The sequence below is a fragment of the Bubalus bubalis genome, chromosome 6, assembly GCF_019923935.1.
Source record: "Bubalus bubalis isolate 160015118507 breed Murrah chromosome 6, NDDB_SH_1, whole genome shotgun sequence".
In the NCBI taxonomy this organism is placed as follows: domain Eukaryota; kingdom Metazoa; phylum Chordata; class Mammalia; order Artiodactyla; family Bovidae; genus Bubalus; species Bubalus bubalis.
This window is the reverse complement of record NC_059162.1, coordinates 99,060,646-99,084,696: the sequence shown is the minus strand read 5'-3', so window position 1 is coordinate 99,084,696 and position 24,051 is coordinate 99,060,646. Positions and strand designations below refer to the sequence as shown.

At 51.1% G+C, this 24,051-nt stretch overlaps 1 protein-coding gene and 1 pseudogene across 1 annotated transcript; one reads left to right on the top strand and one right to left on the bottom strand.

Moving 5' to 3' along the window:
- The first annotated feature begins 1,241 nt into the window (after positions 1-1,241).
- LOC102415534 (cytochrome P450 4B1) lies at positions 1,242-20,160 on the top strand. Its single transcript, XM_006052512.3, has 12 exons — positions 1,242-1,470; positions 12,235-12,376; positions 12,558-12,602; positions 13,172-13,299; positions 14,143-14,267; positions 14,548-14,699; positions 14,854-14,960; positions 16,224-16,414; positions 18,159-18,292; positions 19,073-19,137; positions 19,238-19,320; positions 19,729-20,160. Exons 1-12 carry the CDS (start codon positions 1,291-1,293, stop codon positions 19,910-19,912), a joined length of 1,536 nt encoding a protein of 511 aa, XP_006052574.2. The 5' UTR covers positions 1,242-1,290; the 3' UTR covers positions 19,913-20,160.
- A 629-nt stretch (positions 20,161-20,789) lies between these two features.
- LOC102414990 lies at positions 20,790-23,672 on the bottom strand (annotated as a pseudogene).
- Positions 23,673-24,051: the final 379 nt, after the last annotated feature.

The following is a 24,051-nucleotide window of genomic DNA, read 5'->3' as shown; positions in this document are numbered from 1 at the left end:
GACAAGCATTCTAGATAAGACAATTGCTGCAAGGCAAAGTGTGAACAAACCCAAGAAGAGTTGCAGGTGGTTAGAAGACTGGATCTAGTTTGTGTTTCTGAAATGGAGGAAGGGTGTGTAGGAAGGCTTTCTGGAGGAGAAGAGCTTTTGGAAAGCATTTGGAGAAAGGCAGAAGCTCAATGTCTCCATCTCCTTAACCCAGGTAACTACTGGATTGGAGGTTATCTCTAAGTTTTTCTTTGCAGTTGACATTTTCTACTGGGTCCTTGAGGGCATAGCCAGTGAGAGCTCCAGGAAGGCACATTTTGGTTTCAAGAATCACACTGCCAAGGTAGCGCAAGGGGTAGCTGGTAGGATCAGGGGCTAGGAAATGAATGCTGGCGAGTCTCTGATTCTGGCAATGTGGTGACCTCTCTCTGGTGCTAGAAGTGAGGATGGTTGCCAAATTTCAGCCACCGTGTGAACAGCAGGGAGTGTGACGAGTTGTGTAGCCATCAGCATAGTAATGACCACCTTTTCACACAAGTTACCTTGAATGTGACACACTATCTCATTTAACTTAAACAAGAAGGTCATCAGTACTTGCTTTTTAAACTCATTTTCCAGATAATGAAACTGAGGCTCAGCTTGTCTGTGCCTTCTTGCTAGAGAGCTTCCATTGTTCCCTTTGGACATGGACTGCTGGGAGAACTTGCATTTATGTCAGGCTCAGACATGACTGAAGCGACTTAGCAGCAGCAGCAGCAGCAGCAGCATGATGCTTTAAGTCCTTTTTTTCGTTTTGTTTTGTTGAGTCATCTTCAGGAGCAAGGTTCGAGCCCTAGAAGGGAGAACCTGGGTCAGGGAAAGGCCAACTCCACTCCCAAGACCATAATATAAACTTGTGTGTACAAACTTTTCTGACCTTGTTTGGGTTAAATGAGATAGTGTGTGTCAAGTACCTGAAGCAGCCAAGGTAGCTTACATGAAAAGGTAGTCATTATTACGCCGGTGATCATACCAAGAATTGCCTTCTGTTTGTTCCTCTAAGGAACCCATTGCCTCGTTTCTTTGAAGCCCATTATCTAGTTTTCTTCATTTGAGTTTTGGGAGAAATCAGCCAGGCTGTCTCCTCTGTCTGTGAATTTGGGGACTGCTGTCTCTGCCCTGTGGAGCTCAGCCCAGCCTGGGCTGTGGCTGACTGCAGGGTGTGGCCGGAGTGGGAGCTGGCAGGGTGCCTGGGCTCATAGTATAAGGGAACTTGAGGGCAGTAGGAGGCAGACAGAAACCTGGGCGACTTCGACTCCAGCCATGGTGCCTGTTTTGCTCTCCCTGAGTCTTTCCCACCTGAGCCTGTGGGCTTTTGGATTGGTTTCAGTCTTAGTCTTCCTTAAGCTCACTCGCCTGCTGCTGCGGAGGCAGATGCTAGCCAGAGCTATGGACAGATTCTCAGGGCCCCCCACCCACTGGCTTTTTGGGCATGCCCTCGAGGTAAGTGACTGAGCGGAGGATAGAGAAAGAAACCAGCCTCCTTTCCCTCTGGGAGTCTGGCTTAACCTGCTGGGGGCCATGGAAGGAGACCCTATGCTTGGGCAGAGGAATGGGGTTCTGTGAGCCGTGGTTCCCGTTCATCTTTCCCACTGGGTCTCCCCCTCACTCTCACTTTCCGAGCTGGCCTCAGGTGGGGGTGGGAAATGGGGGTGGAATTTAAAAGCTGGGACTCAGAAGGGCCACAGATTCCTCCCCATTATTCTGAGGCCCAAGGTTCAGACAGAGCTCTGCTAGGACTCAGGGATAACCTGGGGAAAAAAATTTCCTGGGTAGTCTGATCCAATTAGGCAACCTCATTTAGAACTTAACCAGTATCCTCTTGTTCTGTGCACTGTAAAAATTTCCCTTTTTAGGGCAGAAAATTGAAGTGAAGGCAGGGACAAGTGCTCTCACCTAAGAGACCTCCTGAATCATTTAAAAATTGGTGCTCCCACATGTGGAGTTCTCCCTGCCATGCCTATGAACCAGGTCAGGGGCTAGGCATCTTCCTGGGTTCAGATTCTGATTCATCCTTCCCAGTTATCTCAGGGCAGTGGGGACCCTTAGCACCCATTGTCAGGAAGAGCTCTTAGTTCCTACCTCCATGAGGATCTAGAGTAGAGGTTTCTGAACATACAGAAAGGGACAGCTGCATTGAAATCAACTGGAAGAAGCAGATTCCTTGGCCCCTGAGCCCTGAAAACTCTAACATTTTGGAGCTAGGGGGTCTGAGTTAAAAAATGTCCCCAAGTGTTTTGATCTGCAGCCAGGCTTGGGACAGTAGGTATAGCTGCCAGAGGTTAAGGTTTTGAGGGAGGAATTTAGATTTCTACTACATTCTGAGTAAACTTTTCCCAGAAGGAGTCTAGGGAATTGCCTTTCCTTCATGATTGACACTCAGGATAAGCCTTACCTCTGGGTGGGATCAAGAATGTGATTAGTCACACAGTTGTGTCTGACTCTTTGTGACCCTACGGACTGTAGCCCACCAGGCTCCTCTGTCCATGGGATTTTGCAGGCAAGAATACTGGAGTGGGTTGACATGCCCTCCTCCAGGGGATCTTTCCAATCCGGGGATCGAACCTGTGTCTCCTGCACTGGCAGGCAGCTTCTTTACTGCTGAGCCAGTGGGGAAGCCCAGGCAAGAGTAAGTCTCTACAAATAACTGTCTTCTTAGGATGGCCTGGGCTTCCCTGGTGGCTCAGACGGTAAAGTGTCTGCCTGCAATGCAGGAGACCTGGGTTCGATTCCTGGGTCGGGAAGATCCCCTGGAGAAGGAAATGTCAACCCACTCCAGTATTCTTGCCTGGAAAAGCCCATGGACAGAGGAGCCTGATAGGCTACAGTCCATAGGGTTGCAAAGAGTCGGACATGACTGAGTGACTTCACTTTCACTTTAGGACTGCCTAGTAACATACCTGCATCCTAGACACACCCAGAAAAGGACAGAAAGTTCTGGAAGATGAATCAGACCCAGGCTCTGCTCTCAAAGAGCTTACTCTCTAGGGAGAAAACAGACACCAGAGCCTTCGCTGCCACCAGGCTACTAGGGGCTGGGGTGCCTCACCAGTGTTTTGCATCAACCCCGGGTTTGGTATCTCAGTGCTTGTCCTGTATGGTTGTCATCTTCTGTTTGCTTGTTCATCATTCCCACTTGACCATGGAGATCTGGTCTGATTCTTCCCTGTCCCCTCAGGGTACAGTACAAACCTCCCCAGAGTAGGTATCACTGGATGAACAGACAGCGAGCGTAGGAGAGTAGGGCAGGGTATCAACAGAGGAGACAATGATGGAGAAGACAAGTGGAGGGACCAGGATTTATCTGGGGGGGCTGTATTAAGTACAGGGACGTTCTCTTCATGGGAAGGTTGAGGTATGACCCTAATGTGGGAAAGAGAGGCATTTAGAGAGACCTTCAATCCTTTTCCTCTCGTGTCTCCTCCTCTTCTCCTTGCCTCCATCAAAGCTGGATTTGCCATCAGCCTGTGGGCTTTCCTAGGACAGAGACCTTGCTCTGCGACCCCCATATCAGTGCTGTCTGCCCTCTTTCCCCCGGGTGCTCCTGCCCTTATCTTGAGAATGTATTAAGGACCTGGAACACAACTTAGCTTTGGCTTCTTGGCTCTCACACAAGTATCTGAAAGGCCTTGGCACCAGGAAGGGTGGGCAAGGCCTGGAGGGGTGGTTTCTCTCAGACACAACAAATGTTTCCTGGGGAGCCATGGCAGGCCCAACACCCCTGCATTCCTCCAGGGCTTGGCACCTCTGCTCTCAGCTGAATGGACTTGTGCCTTTTCATCCAGGACATGATCACATACAGAGTAACTGCATGTTTACTCGGGCCTCGTGGTGATGGAAGTAGGAAAGGAAGGAGGAGGACTGGTGGTAAAAGGAAGGGCCCCAGGGGCTGGGAAGAGATGTCCATCAGGATTCACTTCTCCCCTCTTGGCCTCCAGTTATAGTCTGTCCTCTACCCATCAGCCCCCTCAATTCTTAGAATGCATCACCTTGAGGCGGGGGCCCAGAGAGGACCCAGCACATAATAGGTGCTCAGCCATATTGTTGACTGAAAGTTGGGGCCCCTGGGAGGGGCCCGAGGCTCTAATCTGTGTTGGAAGGAGAGAAAGGAGAATGTCAACTCCAAGCCCAGGACAGGTGATCTCCTGGGACTGTAAAAGCCCTCTTCCCGACTCATTGCTGGGATGGTTCCCTTGACCATGTGCAGGTTAGTGAAGAGTGCTGGCCTGGGGATGTGGCTTATTTTCACTCAGTAGACATTGATCATGGGCCTTCACCATGCTTCCTCTGTGTACTTCCATTTCCTTTCCTCCACATTTAGAAAAGCCCCTTTACCTTGCTGGAAGGCGATCAACAGAGATAAAGTAGAGATACACTGCAAACTGCTGGGCAGATAGACATCATGTGTCAGTCATCATAGGCAGACTCTTGCTGCAGAACACAAGGAAGCACCTGCTTTCTTCATCTGCTTCCTTCCTCCTAAATCAACCCAGTCTTCGGGAGCCAGATAAGGTCCCTTTGTTCCCAAGCAGCTAGCATTATCTGATCAATTACTCTGGGTCTGGCCCTATGTTGAGGCCAGAGGAGGAAGAAACAAGACTAGAGCCAGGCCCTAGGGGAACCCGGTCTGCAAGGGAGAGATAACACAGCATAGTGTTCCAGATCCTAGGGCCCAGGGAGGGGTCGATGCGCCAAGTCTGAGAAGAATCTGGATGCAGCAGTCCGTGAAAGTGTGGAAGGAAGGGAGGAAGATGATACCTATGATAATACCAAAGGGAGAGGCCAGAAAGAGCACTGTGTGTTTAAGAAATTAATTTGTTCAACAGATGTTTGTTTCTCAAGGTCTTACATGTGCCTGCATAGGTAGTTCTGAGCTTCTGGAGGGGTGAGAGCGAGGGCAAAGAGGAGAAAATAAAACTGGAGTGGGGTTGGAGACAGATCACATGGGACCTCACAGGCCAGGTCAAAAGGCTTTATTGTGAGTACAACAGGGAAGCAGGGAGTGGATTCATGCAAGGGAGTGAAGAGCTCAGATTTGGGTGGAAGAAAGATAAACTTTAGCTTCTGGGTGAAGACTAGATTGGCAGAGACTAAATAGGAGGCAGGGAGAGCAGGGTGGAGGCTGAGGCAGTGTTGATGGTGTGAGCCAGCTGGATGAGGGAAATGAGAGGCAGAGCAGGCTCTCTTGGTGTTGTGGGCATGGGAGAGGAGGCATTGATGCCTTCACTGCGGCCAGATATGAGATGTGTCAGGGAGACTCCCTTCATGTACCAGGAGAAGGGGGACATAGGATTGCTCTGGGAGCTTTGTTAGACTGTGGCATCAACACAGCTGACTCAGAGAAGAATTAGGCAAAATAACCTAAAGAGAGAAAGAACCCCTGAGCCGCAAGACTGCTATGTAACCTGGAGGAATCAATTTCTGTGTCTGTCTATGTGTAGAAATGTGGGAATCTGAGACCCAGGAAGTGGGGGCTCAGGGGTTGGCCCAGCACCTGTCAGTGTCCGGGTATTGGAACCTTAGGTTCTGGATTTGGGGTGTTTCATGGCAGGATCTCTCTCCTCCCCACACCAGCTCCCAACCCCAGAATAGCTACATTTGGTTCTCTGAATTCTGGTTAGCTGATTGCAATGTAAAAGTCTCTTGGTGGATCTGCAGGGGAGAGGGGCAGCCGCCACAGGGCGTCTCCCTCAGTATTAACATAAATCTCAGAGAAAACATCATTCCTCGTTTCTGGTTAGTATCAGCATGGATGGTGTTTCCATCCCTAGGTACGGGAGGAGGGGCAGATTTGGGGGGCAAACATGCTGTGTTCACATTTGGAAATGCTGAGTTTGAGGGGCCTGGAGGATGTTATGCAGAAATGTCCACAGGGTGACTGGTCATGTTTCTGGAGCTCAGGAGAAAGGCAAGCTGGGATGAGAGGTCCATTTAAGAACTAGTCAGGTAGATGGCAAAGGAAGCAATGGGAGTAGGTGAGCACCTTCAGGGAGAAGGTGCAGCTTGGGAGCAGACCAGAGGCTAGATTTTGGGGATCCTCAGTCTTTGATTAACAAATGATAGGTGAGGAGCTGCTGAGATGGGGCATCTGGAGAGGCAGGAGGACAGCCAGGAGAGAGCTCAAGAGAGAGGGGAGCTGACCATGTCCCATCACTGCTGGAGAGGTGGGGGCCGAGGCAGGAGCAAGTGGAAACAAGGAGGCAGCTCGTTTGAGAAATTGGGTTATGAAGGGAGGAGGGCAATGGGGCGTAGCTGGAGGAGGAAGCAGAGCAAAAGGAGGGTTTGTTTGGTCAAGGGCAAGAGACTTGAACATGTTTTAAATGACAATTGGCAAGGAGCTGGTAGAGAGGGTGTGTGTTAGGCAAGAGAGGGGGGACTGATGGATGAGGTACCCGAGGGGAGGGTTGAAATCTAAAGGGAGTGGCCTTGGACAAGCCCTGGATACCTCCTCTACTGGAATAGGAGGGAAGGTTAGGAGCAGGCAGTGGTTCTTCAGGTCTGGTAGCTGACTTTAAGGGATCTCTTTTCTGATAGGTTCTACTTTGTGAAGCAGAGCAAGACTGCATTACCAGGAGCAAGGAGCAGAAGGGTGGAGGGATAGTTGAGGAAAAAGAATTTTTAGAGGGACAGATTCTGGCCAATAATATGAGGCTTTCTAGAAGGCATTTCTGCCGATCTCTGCTCAAATGTCACCCAAGAGAGGGCTTCCTTGATCCTTTAATCCCCTGTCTACTATACAACCCCTGCCCCCCTTTCTGCTTTATTTTTCTTCCAAGAGTTGCCACTACCTGAAATTGTATGCCTGATGTATTTGATTCTTGTTGATTTCCTTTCTCCCCACTTGGCAAGTAAGTTTAGGGAGGGCAGGGCTTTGTCCTGTTCACACTACGTCCCCAGGAACTAGCACCATGCCTGGCATTGAGAGTGGGTGCTCCATGCCCATTTGTTGAATATGTGAGTGTATCCCTGGGAGATCCAACTCCGGGCAGCAAAGTCACTCACACAGGGTGAGGGCCAATGTTTGCACTCCCCTGGACTCCCGGGTGCCTCTTGGATATCTGCCCTTCTGTCTTCTTAGGTGTTGGATTGCTTCCTGTGTTCTGCTCCAACCTGGTTATTCCTGGTGCTGGAGTTCATCTTTGGTGCTGAAGACAGAGACAGGTGTTACAGGCAGAACATATGCAGGGTATAGGACTGGAAAACCTAAACTTGAGAGTTGTGTGCCGTTGGGCAAGGCCCATCATGCCTCCCAGCCCATATGTGGTGCTAGAAGAGTCACAGAGACTTGTGTCAACCTCATCCAAAGCCTCCCAAGCTCCTTCTGTTGAGCCAGGGATTGCTTCCATGTGTTATGTATTCACATACATCCACAGATACGTGTGCAGTATTCTACTTGTCTCTGAAATGGAAGATGGAGGATAAAGTCACTTACTCGTCTCTGGAGTTGGGGGGGAACCATTTCTCTGCTCCTTGGAGCATCACGCATAGATCCCTTCCTCCAAGTTCCCCATGGCTCCCTGCTCATCCTCATAGTTGAATCTCCAAAGAGTTTGTGTAAATTGAGTATTTTTTTTTTCACTGATTTTCATGTTTTTTTTCAGAGACACTGCCTCATCTCAATTTTTGTTGCTGCTTCTTGGCAGGCACTCCCAACCCCTCTGGCTTTGACTACACAGATTTACTGTCCTTGACACTACTGGGACTCACAAACATCCTGAGTGCTCATGAATCTGGTGTGTGTGGGGCAGGGCAGGGCCCATGGAGTGGGGAAGACTATAGCACCCAAGGGCATCTAGGAATGTCCATACTGGAGGAGCGCAGACCCAGGAGGATCTGGCCCCCAACTCCCAAGGGACAGTAGAAGCCCCAGAGAGCAGACTGCAAACTCGTGGGGAAGGCCACAATCTGGCAGCTTTTAGTTCAGTGACTAAGGAGTCTTTTTTAATTTTTATTTTATTTAACTTCTTAATCTTTTTTTTTTTTTTTTTTTGCCACACTGTGTGGCATGGGGGATCCTAGATCCCTGGCCAGGGATTGAACCTGTGCCCTCTGCACTGGGAGCGGTATGTCTTAAGTGCTGGACTGCCAGGGAAGTAAGAATTAAGATGATCCAGAGATGGTTGGGACTACTACATTTTGAAAAGCAGTAAGTTCTTGGTTGCTTGAGATGTTTGAGCTCTGGGGGCAGAAGTTCCCACATGGTGAAGGAGCTGGGTCAGGCAATTCTGGGTCCTGGGAACCAGAGATCCGCATGACCTGCCTCAAGGGAGCCCTGCAGGCTGAGGAAGAGGAAAGCCCATCCCCTCCCCTCCTTAACAATTTGTTTTTCTGAACTGCTATCCCATTTTGTGAACAGATTTCTTTGTTCCCTGTGGGAGAGCTATGGCTGCAGCAGACTGGCTAAGCGGGTATCTTGTTTCTTGAACACTCGCCCTTTGAGATTTGGCTCAACTGACTGACGACTTGGGCAGGCTCATTAACAGGAGGGGCAGTAGGAAGTGCCTCTGCAGAATCCCAGTCGGCCCCACTCCTGTGGAATGGTTCTCTTTGTCTTTGGAATGTACCATTGCCACCTATAAAGAAGGACTGTGGTTTGGCAATGTTAAGATCTCTTTCAGATCTACTCCTCAGGGCAAAACTTCCTCCAGTTCTGAGGAGGCAGAGAAGAGAGTGGTGCCCATGCTTGCTCTTCCCATCCCCTCCTGTTTATTCTTGGTGATGTCTACAATGGGTGCAAATGTGAGGACGAGTGGCATGTGGCTCTGGAGCCAGGGTCAGTGAATTATCTCCACAACTTGTTCTTTTCCTGCTTCCTTCCTTTTGGAGAAAAACAAGCTGGCCTAGACCTCGGAGTCCTGTAGGTGTCCCAACTTGGGTCATCTGAGGACTGGTCTGAGATGTCCAGTTATGTAACCCAGAGAAGCTAGCCAGGCAGCCATGACCCCAGCCCTTTTGATGGGGCTGCCCTCCACTAGTGGGGCCAGGTACCAATAGCTATCCTCACTCCTACCAGGATCCAGGGGTGATCAAGGGCATGCAGAAGAAATCTGGGCATGGGGAGGCAGGGCTTGCTCAGGCTGTGTATGTGCTGTGGGTGTGCTATGTGTCAGCATGAGGTCAAATCTCCCATCCTGGGTGGGGATGCTCCCGTCCTCAGGCCAGGGGGACACTCACAGCTAATAAGGAGAAAAACAAGGCACAGATGAACCAGATCAGCCAAGGGTTCCTTCCAACCCTGAGATTCTGTGAGTCTGGCTTTGTGATTTAAGCCTCTCCTTGTCCCCTGTCAATTGAACTTAAGAGGGATGGAGAGAAAGGGCACAGTCATGGTGTTCAAAAAGTCAGCAAGGAAAACCCAGGAGCACAGATGGAAAAATAAGAGGGACACAGGAGGAAGGGATTATTTCCAGGGATACCAAACAAGAAGGAAGCAAGAAAGAGGTCAGGGACACCAGAAGGAAGGTTCCCTTTTACTAATCGGCAGAGATCATGTTGCTCACTTGTAACCTTTTGGACACTGTGTTCACAAGGTCAGTGAAATTCTTACAGCCCATTGTTCTGGGTTGAACTCACAATAATGAGTTCAGAGGCAGAGGGGGAAAGGCTCTATGGGGAGATAACACTGGACCCTACAGAGGGCCTGGAACGAGAGGAACGCCAGAAAAACCACAGATGATTGGCTGGAGGCCAAAGTAGCCAAGCCCAGTCCCTCTTTGGGAGAAGTGGCTTGGTCTAGACAAGGATTCCTGGGGCTAAATTTTCAAATGTCCTGTGTTCTTCTTCAAGGTTGTTTCCTGGAAGATACAACATGGATTAATTGAGTGGGTGAGGACTGTGAAAAGAAACTTTACAAGGAGGAAAAGCTGGGTCAGTCCTGGCACAGGCCTTGTCATGAGCAGCACGCCCTAGGATTGTGCAGTGTTCAGTTTATACAGCTGAACACAGCAACCCTGACAGATTTCAGTATAGGGAAGAGAGCGTGGGGCTCTAACCCGAGTTAGAGCACTACTAAGCTACAAGCAAAGTGCAAGTCAGTTCACACCTCTGAGCCTCAGTTTTCTCATCTGTAAGATGGGAATAATTGTTCTGTATTAGGTACCTGAAGTGAGTCTATGAATTCACTCCCGTAGCTCCTGATTTACGGGAGATACACAATAATATCTGTACCCTCCCATCCCCTATGTTGTGAGAAAGAATGTGGAAATGAGCAGTGAGTCTGAACTTTAGCCAGAGCAGGCAGGATAGGGTCATCTGGGAAAAGAAAAACAAATCTGTGGTACTGTTTACCACACAGGAAGTGCTGATGGTGGCCTTTCTTCTTTCACTCCCCAGATTGAGTGAGACTTGGACTGGTTCTTCATGAGATGGCCTATCTCTGGCCAATGTTTAGACTAGCCAGATGCTTTGTATGCTTTCTCCCTCTTTTCTAGTCTTCTCTGTCAGCTCCTTTTTCATTCTGTTCACCTGGCACACTGTTTATCAAGTATACGCTGTATCCGGGGACCCCTGCTGAGCTCCATAGTGACCTGAGGACGCCCCACACGTGATCTGTGCTTCTGGGAAACTCACGGCCCACAGGTGGGGTCAGGTCAGTGTCTGCCTGCAATGTGGGAGACCTTGGTTCCATCCCTGGGTTGGGAAGATCCCCTGGAGAAGAAAATGGCAACCCACCCCAGTATTCTTGCCTGGAAAATCCCATGGACAGAGTATCCTGGTGGGATATGGTCCATGGGGTCACAAAGAGTTGGACACGACTGAACGACTTCACTTTTCCCTGAAATGGGAAGAATGGTTTTGAAGATGCGATGAATCAAGATATAAGGTGCTTAGAAGAAGGCCTGGCACACAGCAAGTGCTTAATGAAGATTGGTTGTTACTATACTGTCTCCCAAACTATGGTGCTAACCCACGGGCAGGCCACTGGAAAGTTTAAAGTGTACTTCTAAAAGGCTCCTTCAAAATAGGGGGAAATGGATAAATGCATAATGGTATACCCCTGAAGTGGAATACTAGGCAGTTGTTGGAAACACTCTGAAAAAAGTGAAGTCGTTCAGTCGTGTCTGACTCTTTGCAACCCCATGGACTGTAGTCTATCATGCTCCTCCATCCGTGGGATTTTCCAGGCAAGAGTACTGGAGTGGGGTGCCATTTCCTTCTCCAAAGGATCTTTCCGACCCAGGGATCAAACCCGGGTGTCCCGCATTGTTGACAGACACTTTACTGTCTGAGCCATCAAATATCTTAAATAAAAATGGCATGTCTTGGAAAGGTATTTATCATATACATAAGGCATATACAGTATATGTATATGTATCATATACATATACCACTTACATAAGGCAGCTCTGGGTGAGTAGATGTGGCTAGAAAAACCTCCAAAGTTGGTCTCTGCAGCCTCGTCTCCGGCCACTGCCCCACCTAGTGGCCGCTCCTGGGAGACACCATACTTTTTCCTACTCCAGACACTGCTTGCTGCTCCCTCTGCCTTAGAGTGCTCTTCCCTTACTCTTCACACGGTCAGCTCCAGTATCATCTTTCAGTTTGACCTTGAATGTCCTCGCCAGCAAGAGTCCATCCTGGGTCACTGTATCTCAGCAGGGTCTCCCTGTTAAGTCTCTTTCCCAGCGCTGTGCTTATTTCCTTGTGAGTACTTACTAGTGTCTGCAGTCATTTGACTTTGTTGTTTACTTGTTTATTAACATTCTTCCCCACCTAGAGTGAATTGGAAGGACTGTTTTTATCTCATTCCCCTGAAACATCTAGACAGTGCTCTGCACATAGTACGTCCTCAATTAAAAACAAAAGTGCCCCATGATTTAGGGGTGGAATCAATGTGATTTTGAGGTGTACTGAGTAACAAGCTGGAATTCTCTTTCTAATGAAAACTTTGATGCTGAAAGAAACCTCTTTTTGGCTGCAGTGGAGATAGGTTGGTGGCAGGTACCAGACGGAAGTAAGTTGGCCAGTTTGCGTTGCTGCGCTCACCCAGGGGTAATAAAGTGTGGCCTGGACTTAGAACAGTGGCTCTGGGGCTGGAGAGAGGACTGAGCCCAGAGATGTGTAGGACTGTGACTGGCTGGGAGGGAAGGGCTGCAGGAGGAGGGAGGGGTGCTCCCTGCACCTTCCCGGGCAACCTCCTCTCTTCCCTGCTGGCCTGGCTGGTGATGCTGGGGTCCTGAGTGGCCTGGCCTTCTGTTGCTATTTCAGATCCAGCAGACTGGGAGTTTGGACAAGGTGGTGTCCTGGACTCACCAGTTCCCTTACGCCCACCAACTCTGGGTTGGACAATTTCTTGGCTTCCTGAACATCTATGATCCTGACTATGCCAAAGCTGTATACAGTCGAGGAGGTGAGGACTCCTGGAAGAAGTTGGAGCTTCCTGAGAGCAGAGGGCTCAGGGTGCCATGTGGGGAGGGGTCCTGGGCCTGCACCCTAAGTCTGGGCAGGTGAAGCCCTCATCTTATTCATCACCAAACATCCTCCAGGAATCCCCCAGTCCCCGTTTGACCAAGCTTCTCTTTCTCTTATAGACCCTAAGGCCCCAGATTTCTATGACTTCTTCCTCCAGTGGATTGGTGAGTAGGCACTTGCCCTCCCTGTCCTTGGTGCTGGGTGACCAGGAGCCTTCCCTGTCTGATCCCTCCTTGCCGTGTCCACTCTTATGGTTACTCCATCCACCGGACCACCTGGCACCAAGTTGCCACCCTAAGCTCAGCTTCTCAGTAGGAAATAATGGAGGAGGCAGGAGAACTCTGGGCTGCCTGAGAGGTGGGATTCAGGCAACTTGTCCTGCCAGGGTGTCCTATTCCCTGGGCAGGCAGGGCAAAGGCTCTGGGCAATGTTTTAATGTGAGGAACAGCTTCCTGGAGGAGGTGGCACTACAGGTGATCTGAGGAGATTTTATTGGTGGTGCTGGCTGGGGCAAGGGCCTATGGAAAGGAGTGTGGAAAGACAGGATCCAGGCTGGTGTCACCAGAGGCTGCGAGGCTGGGTGCCTGAAAGGCAGACCTGGGTTTGGATGCCAGGCTGATTAGGAGGATGGGAGTGGGGTTAGGTGGGGTGGTATGTGCTTGATCCCAGGTTGCCAGGGGTGGGGCAGGATTGTGTGAACTGACCAGCCATCCCTCTCCCATGCCTCCCCCAGGGAAAGGCTTGCTGGTTCTCCAAGGGCCTAAGTGGTTCCAGCATCGCAAGCTGCTCACACCTGGCTTCCACTATGATGTGCTGAAGCCCTACGTGGCCCTGTTTGCTGAGTCCACGCGTGTCATGCTGGTGAGCTCCCTGTGCCAGGCTCCTGGAGGCTGTGCTGCGGGGCCAGCCCCCCGCCCCCCAGTTTTTCCTGGGAGAGGGCAGTGAGGAGAATTGCTGAGGCCCGAGGCCCTGTTCTGCCTGCAGCAGCAGTGTGAGCCTTGCTCTGCCTGGTACTTACCGCTGGCTGTGTGCTGACCACGTGCTGAGGCTCCAAGCTGCCCAACAGCCCCAGCTTTTGTCTCCACCGGGAGACCAGCACTCCCTCTTCCCACATCAAAGGGCCTCTGCGAGACCCCAGGAAAGCTCCTACTGTAGTGGACTGGAGGGCTGCCTGTATCTGAGAATATTAGGAAGACCTTTCATATCTAAAAAGTGTCTCCTCATCCTTGGCCTAGCACAACTGCCTGAAATAATGTCGAGAGTAACTAAAATGGATGCTGGAAGTCAGGGGTCAAGAATTAGGCTCAGAGCCTTATAGCCGGATAATCCCTGAGGTTACCTGGGCCAGCCTGTCTTCTTGCAAGAGACTACCCCCTCCTCACCCGCCAGCATCACTGCAGGCCTGACACACACAGACTGTGCTGGGGAGCTTACCACCTTTGGCCCTCCTCTTCCCTCATACACAGCTGCCCTGGCTGTGTGTGCTGGGTGAGGTTCTGTGGGTTCTGCGGGTTCTGAGGTTCTGTGGGTTCTGCCCTCTGAGCCTGAACCACCCCCCACGCCCCACCCATAACAGCAGGATGGAGGCCAGGCCAGGGACCTGGAGTGCGTGTGGGGAGGACAGTGGTGGGTCCTGCAGGCACGGTGGGACACCTAGCCTGGTGGGCCCCCTCCCCTACATCACCTTCCATCTCTGGGCTCTAGGACAAGTGGGAGAAAAAGGCTCGTGAGCAAAAGAGCTTTGACATCTACGGCGATGTGGGCCACATGGCGCTGGACTCGCTCATGAAGTGCACCTTTGGCAAAGGAACCAGCGGCCTGAATGACAGGTCAGGGGGCCCTCGGGGCTGACCACAGTCTCCACCCAGGTCGGCTCAGAGGCCATATGAGGTGACAGGAATCCTGGGCCCTGGTCTGAGAGGAGAGGGGTGTCCTGCTCTACGGAGCCCCAGCTCAGGTGGAGCCGGGCCTTTCCCATGGCTCTCATGGGAGGCTTGATGGTGGGGCGAGGACGGGCAGAGAGCGCAGTACTTGGAACTGGATTCCACTCTCTCAGGGGCTCTGCTGCGGGTCAGGGTCTCAGCATCTCCCCTTCCCTCTACTGTGCAGGGACAATATCTACTACCTGTCGGTCAAAGAACTCACACTGCTGATGCAGCAGCGCATTGATTCCTTCCAGTACCACAACGACTTCATCTACTTTCTCACCCCACACGGCCGCCGCTTCCTGCGGGCCTGCCAGGTGGCCCATGACCACACAGGTGGGCCTCTCCTGCACCGCCCGCCCACAGGAGGCCTAGGTTCTGGTCTAGCTCCTCCTGGCCTCTGGGGGACCCCTCCCATTGCAGGACCTCTGTTCCCCTTTGGGGCAGAGGGTGGGTCCGCAGGCAGTGACACCCTGTGCTCCCGGCCCAGACCAGGTCATCAGGGAACGGAAAGCAGCCCTCCAGGATGAGAAAGAGTGGGAGAAGATACAGAGCAAGAGGCACCTGGACTTCCTGGACATTCTCCTGGGGGCTCAGGTGAGTGTGCAGTCACCCACCCTTGCCTAGAACATGTCCCTGACGGGTCTTCAGACTGTCCTCCTGAGACAGGGCTCCCTGGACAGCAGCAGGAGCTGTTAAGCATCTTTTCCCTCTTTCTCCAGCAAATATAACCTGTTTCTTGTCCTGTGGTGCTGTGCTGTGCTCTGTTGCTCAGCTGTGTCCCACTCTGCAACCCCATGAACTGTAGCCTGCCAGGCTCCTCTGTCAGTGGGGGATTCTCCAGGCAACAATACTAGAGTGGGTTGCCATGCCCTCCTCCAGGGGATCTTCCCAACCCAGGGCTTGAACCTAAATCTCCAGCATTGCAGGTGGATTATTTATTGTCTGAGCCACCAGGGAAGCCCAAGAATACTGGAGTGGGTAGCCTATCCTTTCTCCAGGGGATCTTCCTGACCCAGGAATCGAACTGGAGTGTCCTGCATTGCAGGCAGATTCTTTGCCAGCTGAGCTACCTGGGAAGCCCTTGTCCAATGGTATATATCAGCAAAGGCTCAGAGGTGGGAAGGTGACTGGTGTGGTGCTGGGGAGAGATGTAGTGGCAGGGAGGCTGGGTCTACATGAAACAGAAGACCAATTCCAGCCTTTGAAGACTCTGAAGAATCTTAGCAACCTAGAACCTTAGACTTTATACATTACTCATTCATTCATTCAAGGAGGTCATGGCAACCCATTACAGTACCCTTGCCTGGAGAATCTCATGGACAGAGGAGCCAGAGTGGGGCTAGAGTCCATAGGGTCACACAGAGTTGGACATGACTGAAGTGACTGAACTCCCACAGCAACATTCATTTATTCACTCATTCAACTGGTCCTTTCACTCCACAGACTCACCGAGCCCTACTCTGGGTTAGTTCTCACGCTAGGGATGCAGATGCTGAGAAAGCCCTAGCCCTGGCCTCCTGACTCTCACAGTCAGGTGGCAGGGACAGGAGGTAGATGTTGACAAAGACCTCTTCCTCCTTCAGAAGGCATTGTGTGTGTCAGGTGAGCCCAACTGATAGGACTGGGTAAAGTCACAAGTCATTTGGCCAGAGGGATCAAAGAAGACTTCCTGGAGTAGGAGTCATCCAAGCTGGCCTTGGGAGAACAGATAGGAATCAAAGAGATGCTCCGAACCCCTAGTCTGAAAAGGAATTTCCCTCCCTCTCCCAGACCTTCATTTGACAGCTACTCTTGTGAGGCCTTGTTGGAACCTACCTCACATGCCTTGGGCTGTCCCATTGTGCTTTCCTGACCCAGGATGAAGAAGGCATCAAGCTATCAGATGAAGACCTGCGGGCCGAGGTGGACACATTTATGTTTGAAGGCCATGACACCACCACCAGCGCCATCTCATGGGTTCTCTACTGCATGTCCCTGTACCCCGAGCACCAGCGTCGTTGTCGGGAAGAGATTCAGGAGATTCTTGGGGACCGGGACACTTTGAAGTGGTGAGTGAGGCTGCGGGTGAGCCCAGTCTGTCCCAAGGAAGAGCTGCGCCTACAGGGCCGTCCTGGAAACCAGGCGATGGCAGTTAGCCCTTGTCATTTTCCCCTCCAGAGTTGTGGCTTTTGGGGGGAAGCTATGTGTGGACACAGCCCCGAGCCCTTTCTCTCACTGTGGACCATTTTCAGATGTGTCTTGTAAAGGTGGTCTGACTTTTATGTTGGCTCCCTCTGGTGGCAGAACGTGACTACCCTTCTGGGTTCCCAGATAGATCAGGGAGCATTGGAAAGGATTTGAACACTGAGGATGAACAGAGCTGGGGTAGCAGGAAGAGCTGATTCCCTCCCACCTGCTTTTGGATAGCCATGTGCTGCCTCTAGACTCCTCTGATGAAGGAGAAAAGGCTGTTGCCCAAACTTCATCACTTAGAAACTTACAACTGTTTTGTTTCTTCATTCAAGCTTGAGCTCACTATCACGACACTGATTGACGCTGACCTCTCTCTGGAGAATGATCTTTGGCAATTTTGACTGGCCCCCCTCCTGCATGTGCCCTCTGCCCCGCCTCTCCCTGCCTCTTCCCCTTGGGCTTTCGAGTCCTGTCACCTTTCTCTCTAGACTCCTGCGTTACCTCCAGCCCAGGGATAGGACACAGCAGGGGCCACAGAAAATGCTCAGTCGAGGAAAGAAACTTTAGACTCACTGAGGGAGACTGACTTAGAATTCCAGAATCTGGGATTTGAAGGATGTGGTTTTACTGGTCAGAGGTTGGAAACCTCCTAGGGTGTCCAGCCAGGTGCCAGATGCTGTTAGGAGTGTGGGGGATGAGGGTGAGTGGCCAATACTGCCCTGGGGGAGTTTTTAGAAGGACAAACTCTTGCAGAACCAAAAAGCTAGAGAAAACCACAGAGTGGGGTAAGATTGAGCGGGCCCCATGTTCAGAACAGAGGAATCAAAAGGGGTGGGCCCAAGTTGGCTTTCTAAAGAGATGTGTGAAGCTCAGAAAGACAAAGGGGGAGAACTGGGTGCTCTGGGTTGGGGAACAGTGTGAACACAGCCTGGAGGCAGGGAGTTGAAACATTTATTTAATTTTCATTTTATTCCATCTCAATCTTGAAGCAACTTAAAGGACACATTCAATTAAATGTAGAACACAAATGAAAAATGAGGACCGAGGGAATAAACCCTAGAGGTTGGGGCTCTGTAGTAAGCTGTTGCACAGTCATTATAGCTGGAGCACATTTGAGGTCTGAACTTCTTAGTGGCAAAATGGAAATATCTATCCATCTGTCTATCTATCTATCCATCTGTCTATCTGTATGTAGTTACTCACCCCCTCCAAGCTCGTTATTGTTTGACATTTATTCATTCAGCCACTGTATGTCAGCCCCTACCCCTTGCCATTCCAGCTCCATGGGGAATGAAGCAGAACCTAAAGAACTGTTCCTTGTGGGGTTTCTGGGGGACACTGAAAGAGTGACCTTGCCTTTGATGGCCAGGAGCACATACACCCCTAGGATCCTGTGCTTTCCCTTCCTAGCTGTGAAGGTGAGGGAGGGATGGAGAAAAGTGGAGCCAGGCCCCTGAGTCTGTGTGTCCACTCCACGTCTGGCCTGGACACTTGGAGCGCTTGCGTCCCTCTGACTCCCTTATGTGTGATGGTGGTGAAGTGGGGATTCTGGCTGGGCCTGCCTTCCTGCAGGACTGTGCTGCCCCCCAGTCCACAAAGGCCTGCTTGTGTTGCTGGCAGGGACGATCTGGCAGAGATGACCTACCTGACCATGTGCATCAAGGAGAGCTTCCGCCTGTACCCGCCTGTGCCCCAGGTGTACCGCCAGCTCAGCCAGCCTGTCAACTTTGTGGATGGCCGCTCTCTACCTGAAGGTGGGATGCGGTAGATTTCGGGGTGGAGCCAGAGTCCCTGTGAGTGCTCTCTCTACCCCTGTACCAGAGGGGAAGAGACCAGGCTTTGTGTTCAGCCAGCATCAAAGTCCTAGCTCCACAATGTGTGGGTAAATCCACCAACATCTACACCTCTGCTCTGTCTCCTATGAACTGGGGGTGAGAAGGGCCCCTGCCGTACAGGGCTGTTTTCAGGATTAAAGAGGCAGTATTCATCAGGGATGTCATGTACCACCAAGCAGATTGTGCCCTGAACAGCTTCAGGTGGCATCATTCACTTAGACTATGATGTGGTGCAATGGACAAGCTGTACAACTGTGTGTGGTGGCTTTGCAAGGAGCGTTTGACTCTGGATCTGACACATAGTAAGCACCCAATGAATGGTAGTTGTTACTACTGATGGCATAATATTGTGAGTAACTACTTCCCTTGAGAGTCAGTTAATGGAAAGTAGGAAGTGGGTAATAATCCTTGACTGTCCTTCCTCGTTGTGGGGTGGGTTTGGTCCTCTTTTCCTTTTCCATTCTACAAATGTCTGTGTCAGGTGTTACACCTGGTGCTGGGGCTATGGGAAGTTGGTGTGCTTGTTGATCAACACACTTTGATGTGTTGAGGGTGGGTATGAACTTTCCATCACTGGCAGTGCTCAGGGACAGACTGGTGCTCAGTTAGGGGCACCAGTTAGGGGATTCTGACCCTGTGAGGAGGTGGGCCTGGCTGTCCCAGGACTGTCTGGTCACCAGTTTTCTGCTCTGCCCACAGGCAGCCTGATTTCTCTGCACATCTATGCCCTCCATAGGAATAGTACAGTGTGGCCTGACCCTGAGGTATGCCATCCCTGGGCTCGGAGTTCAGAGGGGGCGGGCTTCTGTGGGGTCAGCCTGCCCTGGGACCTGGCAGATATTCAAGCAAGCCCTGTCCCCTCAGGTCTTCGACCCCTTGCGCTTTTCTCCTGAGAACGTGGCAGGACGTCACAGCTTTGCCTTCATTCCCTTCTCTGCTGGGCCCAGGTAAGGAGAGCCCAATGTCCCTGTCCAGAGGTAAGGATGGAGGATGTCATGGAACATCCTTTGGGGGAACTCTGTGATGAGGAGGGCCATGCTGGGTGTGCGGTGACCCTGATGTGAGGGAAGTTCGAGGGACCCTCTTCCTGCCATTAGCATACTCTTGTCTTTGGCAGGTGGGGTGGGTGAGTCATTCCAAGAGAGACCCCTAAGTCACAGCCCACAGTGTGAACCTACCTATTCTGGGACCCTCACTATGCCCCCAAGATCTGTTTCTGAAGCCCAGGCCAATCAATCGATCAGTCAATGATTCATCCGTACACAGTGACTGATTTCTGTTGGACACTTAGAGCGCTAGTTTTCATCACTCTGGACGTCTCATAGCCTGATGTCATTTTGTGCTGCTCATTGCAGGAACTGCATTGGCCAGCAGTTTGCTATGGCTGAGGTAAAGGTGGTCACAGCCCTCTGCTTGCTCCGTTTTGAGTTTGCCCCGGATCCCTCGAGGCTACCCATCAAGATGCCCCAACTGGTCCTACGCTCCAAGAATGGAATCCACCTCCATCTGAAGCCGCTGGGGCCGGGCTCTGAGAAGTAGCTCTGCTGAGATGAGAGCTCCAGACAGCCCAACCTGTGGCCTCTTCCTGGACGCTGCCCTCTCCAAGCTGGGTTGTAGAGTAGCTGTGTTCCCCTGTCTTCTGTAGGCTTATGCACTAGAAGCAGAATAGGCATCTGATAGACAATCACCTCAAAGGCAATACCATGTAAACATGTGTGTCTATAAATGCTTACTGCACATGTGTTTCTGAGCTCATTCACTTAACAAACATGCTGAATAACTACTTGCTTCTAGATTCTTTATTGAACTCCCATAATTGTCCATCTTTCTAAAATTTACACAGCATTCACATGGAATCTGTGCCGTGGGACTGGCGGTTATGATCAGACACTTATCCACTCCACACAATAGACAGATGGCTTTTGGGGCTTGCCCCCTTCACCAAGATCTGTTTCTTTGTTTAACTTTGTATGTATGTGTCTGGAATATAACAGACATAAGTAAAAACTGCTTAAATCAAAAATTCATAAGAATGAATTTTTAGAGAAAACTCCCTGGTAACCACTGTTGAGGTTGAGGAATATGGACTACGGTTTCATGGGTATAAATTCTGCCCCTTCTGAGATGGGTCTCTGGGGCACTCCTGCCAGCATCAGCATCTGTATCACTGTTACCTGGTGCCCTGGGCATGTGAGTTTTGGCTGGGGAAGGTAGCAGAGTGACATTAAAGGGTGGCTTCCTGGAAGAGATGGTGCTTGAATCAGGCTTTAAGGCAGGGTGAGGTATGAGGATGCAAAGAGGGACTTTTGGAGAAGGACTCAGGCTGGGGCCACATGGGGAATTAGTGCTCTTCCCAAAGTAGTCCCTGCCTGATGGCTGGGAACATATATACCTCTAGGGTTCAAGTCTAAAGCCATTAGTGGGCTTCAATCCAGGAACTGGACAGGTGTGGAAGGAAGGGAACTGGGCTCTAGGGGAGAGGCAAGAGAGGGGGAATTCTGGCCCTGGGACTTGGGGATGTCTTTATATTGCCCTGGGGATAGACCACCTGGAGACACATCCTTCCTGCTGCTGATGCATGGACTCTGAGAAGAAGGTCACAGCCTTGGGAGTTGGGCCATGGGCCTCATGCTCACTCCTACAAAGCCTTGTCAAGACTCAGATCTCCTTGCTCACCTGAGGCTGGGATGCTGAGGCCTCACCAGAGTGTCTCCCATGCCACCCACTTTCCCCTCTGTCCTGGCCCTGGACAGAACTTTCTCTGCACGAGTGAAAAAATGGTTTCAGTAGGCATTCCTGGGGAGCAGAGCTCAGCGTACCATCCATCTCTGACCCATGGGTGGAACTCAAGTCTAAGATGCATCTGCTCCTCTGATCCCTGGATTGTCAGGAGGCCAGTGAGGCAGGACTGGAAGAAGCTGTTATCCCACTTAAACACTAAGGGAAGGAACCTGACTCTGCCCTCTTTTGACTAAGACTCCATGGGTAGAATTGCATCTCTCTCTGAGGGCACTATGGAGAAGGCAATGGCACCCCACTCCAGTACTCTTGCCTGGAAAATCCCATGGACAAAGGAGCCTGGTGGGCTGCAGTCCATGGGGTTGCGAAGAGTCGGACACGACTGAACGACTTCACTCTCACTTTTCACTTTCCTGCATTGGGGAAGGAAATGGCAACCCACTCCAGTGTTCTTGCCTGGAGAATCCCAGGGATGGGGGAGCCTCGTGGGCTGACGTCTGTGGGGTCACATAGAGTCGGACACGACTGAAGTGACTTAGCAGCAGCAGCTGAGGGCACGTGCCCTTGAGACCTCTGGAGTCAGAAGGAATGGAGAAGGTCCCTGTAAGAGGGGAGCTGGGGACCAATGGGCACCAAAGCTGAATTCCATTTAATCCTACCAGCTCTCCAAAGAGATCCTGCTGCCTCATAGGATCCAGGGTTTGTGCTCATGTGTGTGAGCAGAGTGTGGAATGTGTAAGAAGCACATATAGCTTGAGGTTGCACAGGGATGTCTGTCTATGTACAACCCGAGCTGATACATGTATATGATATGTACAACCCCAGTTGTATCCTGGCAGATGCACATAGGAGTATGGATGCAGCTGGGGTCTTTCCTACTGCCTGGAACAAGCCGGGTCTCTTCTTAGTCATTCTCTTCAGCTCCTGTAAAATCCTGTGATTTCAACTCATGTTCATGGCTGGCCACATAGAAGAAAAAGTTCCTGTCACCCCATGCTCTGAGAGTGACTAGACTGACCCTTTCGGTGCCACTTCACTCCAGGGGACTCGTCAAACTTCCTGCCTAGGACATATCCAGCTAACTCTACTGCTCCATTCCTGGTCAAACACAGTGTCTACCTGGCCACTTTTTTTTTTTTTCATCCAACAAGAAGCATTAACTTTATTAATGTTAGAAACAGTACAAACTTCAAAGTCAGCTGCAGTTACTCTTTTGAAGCACCAAAAAAGGTCCTTTTTTCAGATAGTTATTGTTAATGCTGTAATGCTATGCTAAGTCACTTCAGTCATTTCCGACTCTGTGCGACCCCATAGACGGCAGCCCACCAGGCTTCCCCGTCCCTGGGATTCTCCAGGCAAGAACACTGGAGTGGGCTGCCATTTCCTTCTCCAATGCATGAAAGTGAAAAGTGAAAGTGAAGTCGCTCAGTCATGTCCGACTCTTAGCGACCCCATGGATTGCAGCCTACCAGGCTCCTCCATCCATGGGATTTTCCAAGCAAGAGGTACTGGAGTGGGGTGCCATTGCCTTCTCCATAATGCTGTAATAACACTTACAATATCATTAATGTTGTTCTTCAGGGCTTGGACCGCCTTTGTTCTTGACACATTTGCTTGTGACGTGACCAATTCTAGGTCCTTAACTTCCACACCTGTTTCATCAACCTCTTCCTCTTCACTCTCCTCTTGTACAGTTGGAATCTGTGTTTTCCTGAATTTTGGAAACAGCTTCACTTTGAATGTTGAATTTCTCAGCAGCTGCTAATTGTGCTTGCTGAGATAAGTCCTCGATCTTGGCTTCCCTCAAAACTATCTAGGTATTTGAAGCTGGGCTCTTGTACACATCTGGTTTCTTGATGAGAAAAAGGATATTCTTAGATGTCTGGATAGCCACTCTAGTAACCCCTGTAACCTGGTGAAGACCTAATTTGGACATAGCCTTTCACGCCTTCTTTTCACTCCAGCTCTGTTTTCCTTTCCTGACTGGTTCTTCATCAGTTTCAGCTGCTGCTGCCAGCTGGGCTTGTGTGGTTGCTTGCACAGAATCCTGTTCCTCAAGTTCTGGTTTCTGTTCCAGACCTTGTCTCAGCCTGCGACTGTGGCAGGCTCTAGGGCAGGGATTTTTCTGCGGCTTCACTGGGTGTTTTGTAGGGGGAGTGCAGAACTAACATGGCCATAGAAAGAGAGCAAGTGAGAGTGTGACCCACCCCTGTTGCAGAAGAAAGCCTTCCCCTGGTCACTTCTAGAAGCAGAATGAACTAGCCCGGTGACCTAGGAACCTGGAGATGGGGAGAGGATTACTGGTCTGAAGGTCCCAGCTGCAGGCACTGGCTGGGGAGAGGCCCCATCAGGAGGCACATGGCAACAGCACAGCACAGCCCAGCGCTGCTGGAAGGCCTCTTCTGGCAGGACACTGGTCTAGGAAGGGCAGGGGTGGGAGGGAGGAGGACCTGTGTGCAGAACCAGAAGAGAGCAGGGCTGGGTGCAGACAGGCTGGAGGAGGAGTGCAAAGGGCCTGTTTCTGGTCAGTGCCCAGGGTCAGGAGGACAGGCCCCAACATGGTCTCCAGGAATGGCAGGGTTGAAGAAGCCCGTCCTCACTCAGAGTGGCCAGGCTGCATGCCAGGGACTCCAAGGTGCTATCCTGTGGGGGAGGTGCCACCAGCTGTCCTGGATTTGGGTCTGACACCTGTTCCCAGTAGCCAAGCCTTGTGCCCAGTTGGCTCCTCCCATACCCTCCAGCACAGCTGCCCACTCTAGGCTTCTAAGGAGCCTAGGCCATGCCTGAGAGGAAGGTCTGCCAAGGGACTGGAGAGAAGGCCAGCCTGGACTCTGCTCAAATCTCATTTGGGGTGAAGAAGCCCCTTGTGTCTGGCCAAGTCTGTAATGTCTTCCCTGCTAGCACAGGGTGGGTGCTGGCTGGGCCCCTCTACAGATGTG

Bases quoted from the DNA above. Each gene is read 5' to 3' on its own strand.
- LOC102415534 (XM_006052512.3), top strand. From the start codon at position 1,291: ATGGTGCCTGTTTTGCTCTCCCTGAGTCTTTCCCACCTGAGCCTGTGG. The intron at 16,415-18,158 runs GTGAGTGAGGCT...TGTTGCTGGCAG, and splicing joins GACCGGGACACTTTGAAGTG to GGACGATCTGGCAGAGATGA. The intron at 19,138-19,237 runs GTATGCCATCCC...CTGTCCCCTCAG, and splicing joins CAGTGTGGCCTGACCCTGAG to GTCTTCGACCCCTTGCGCTT.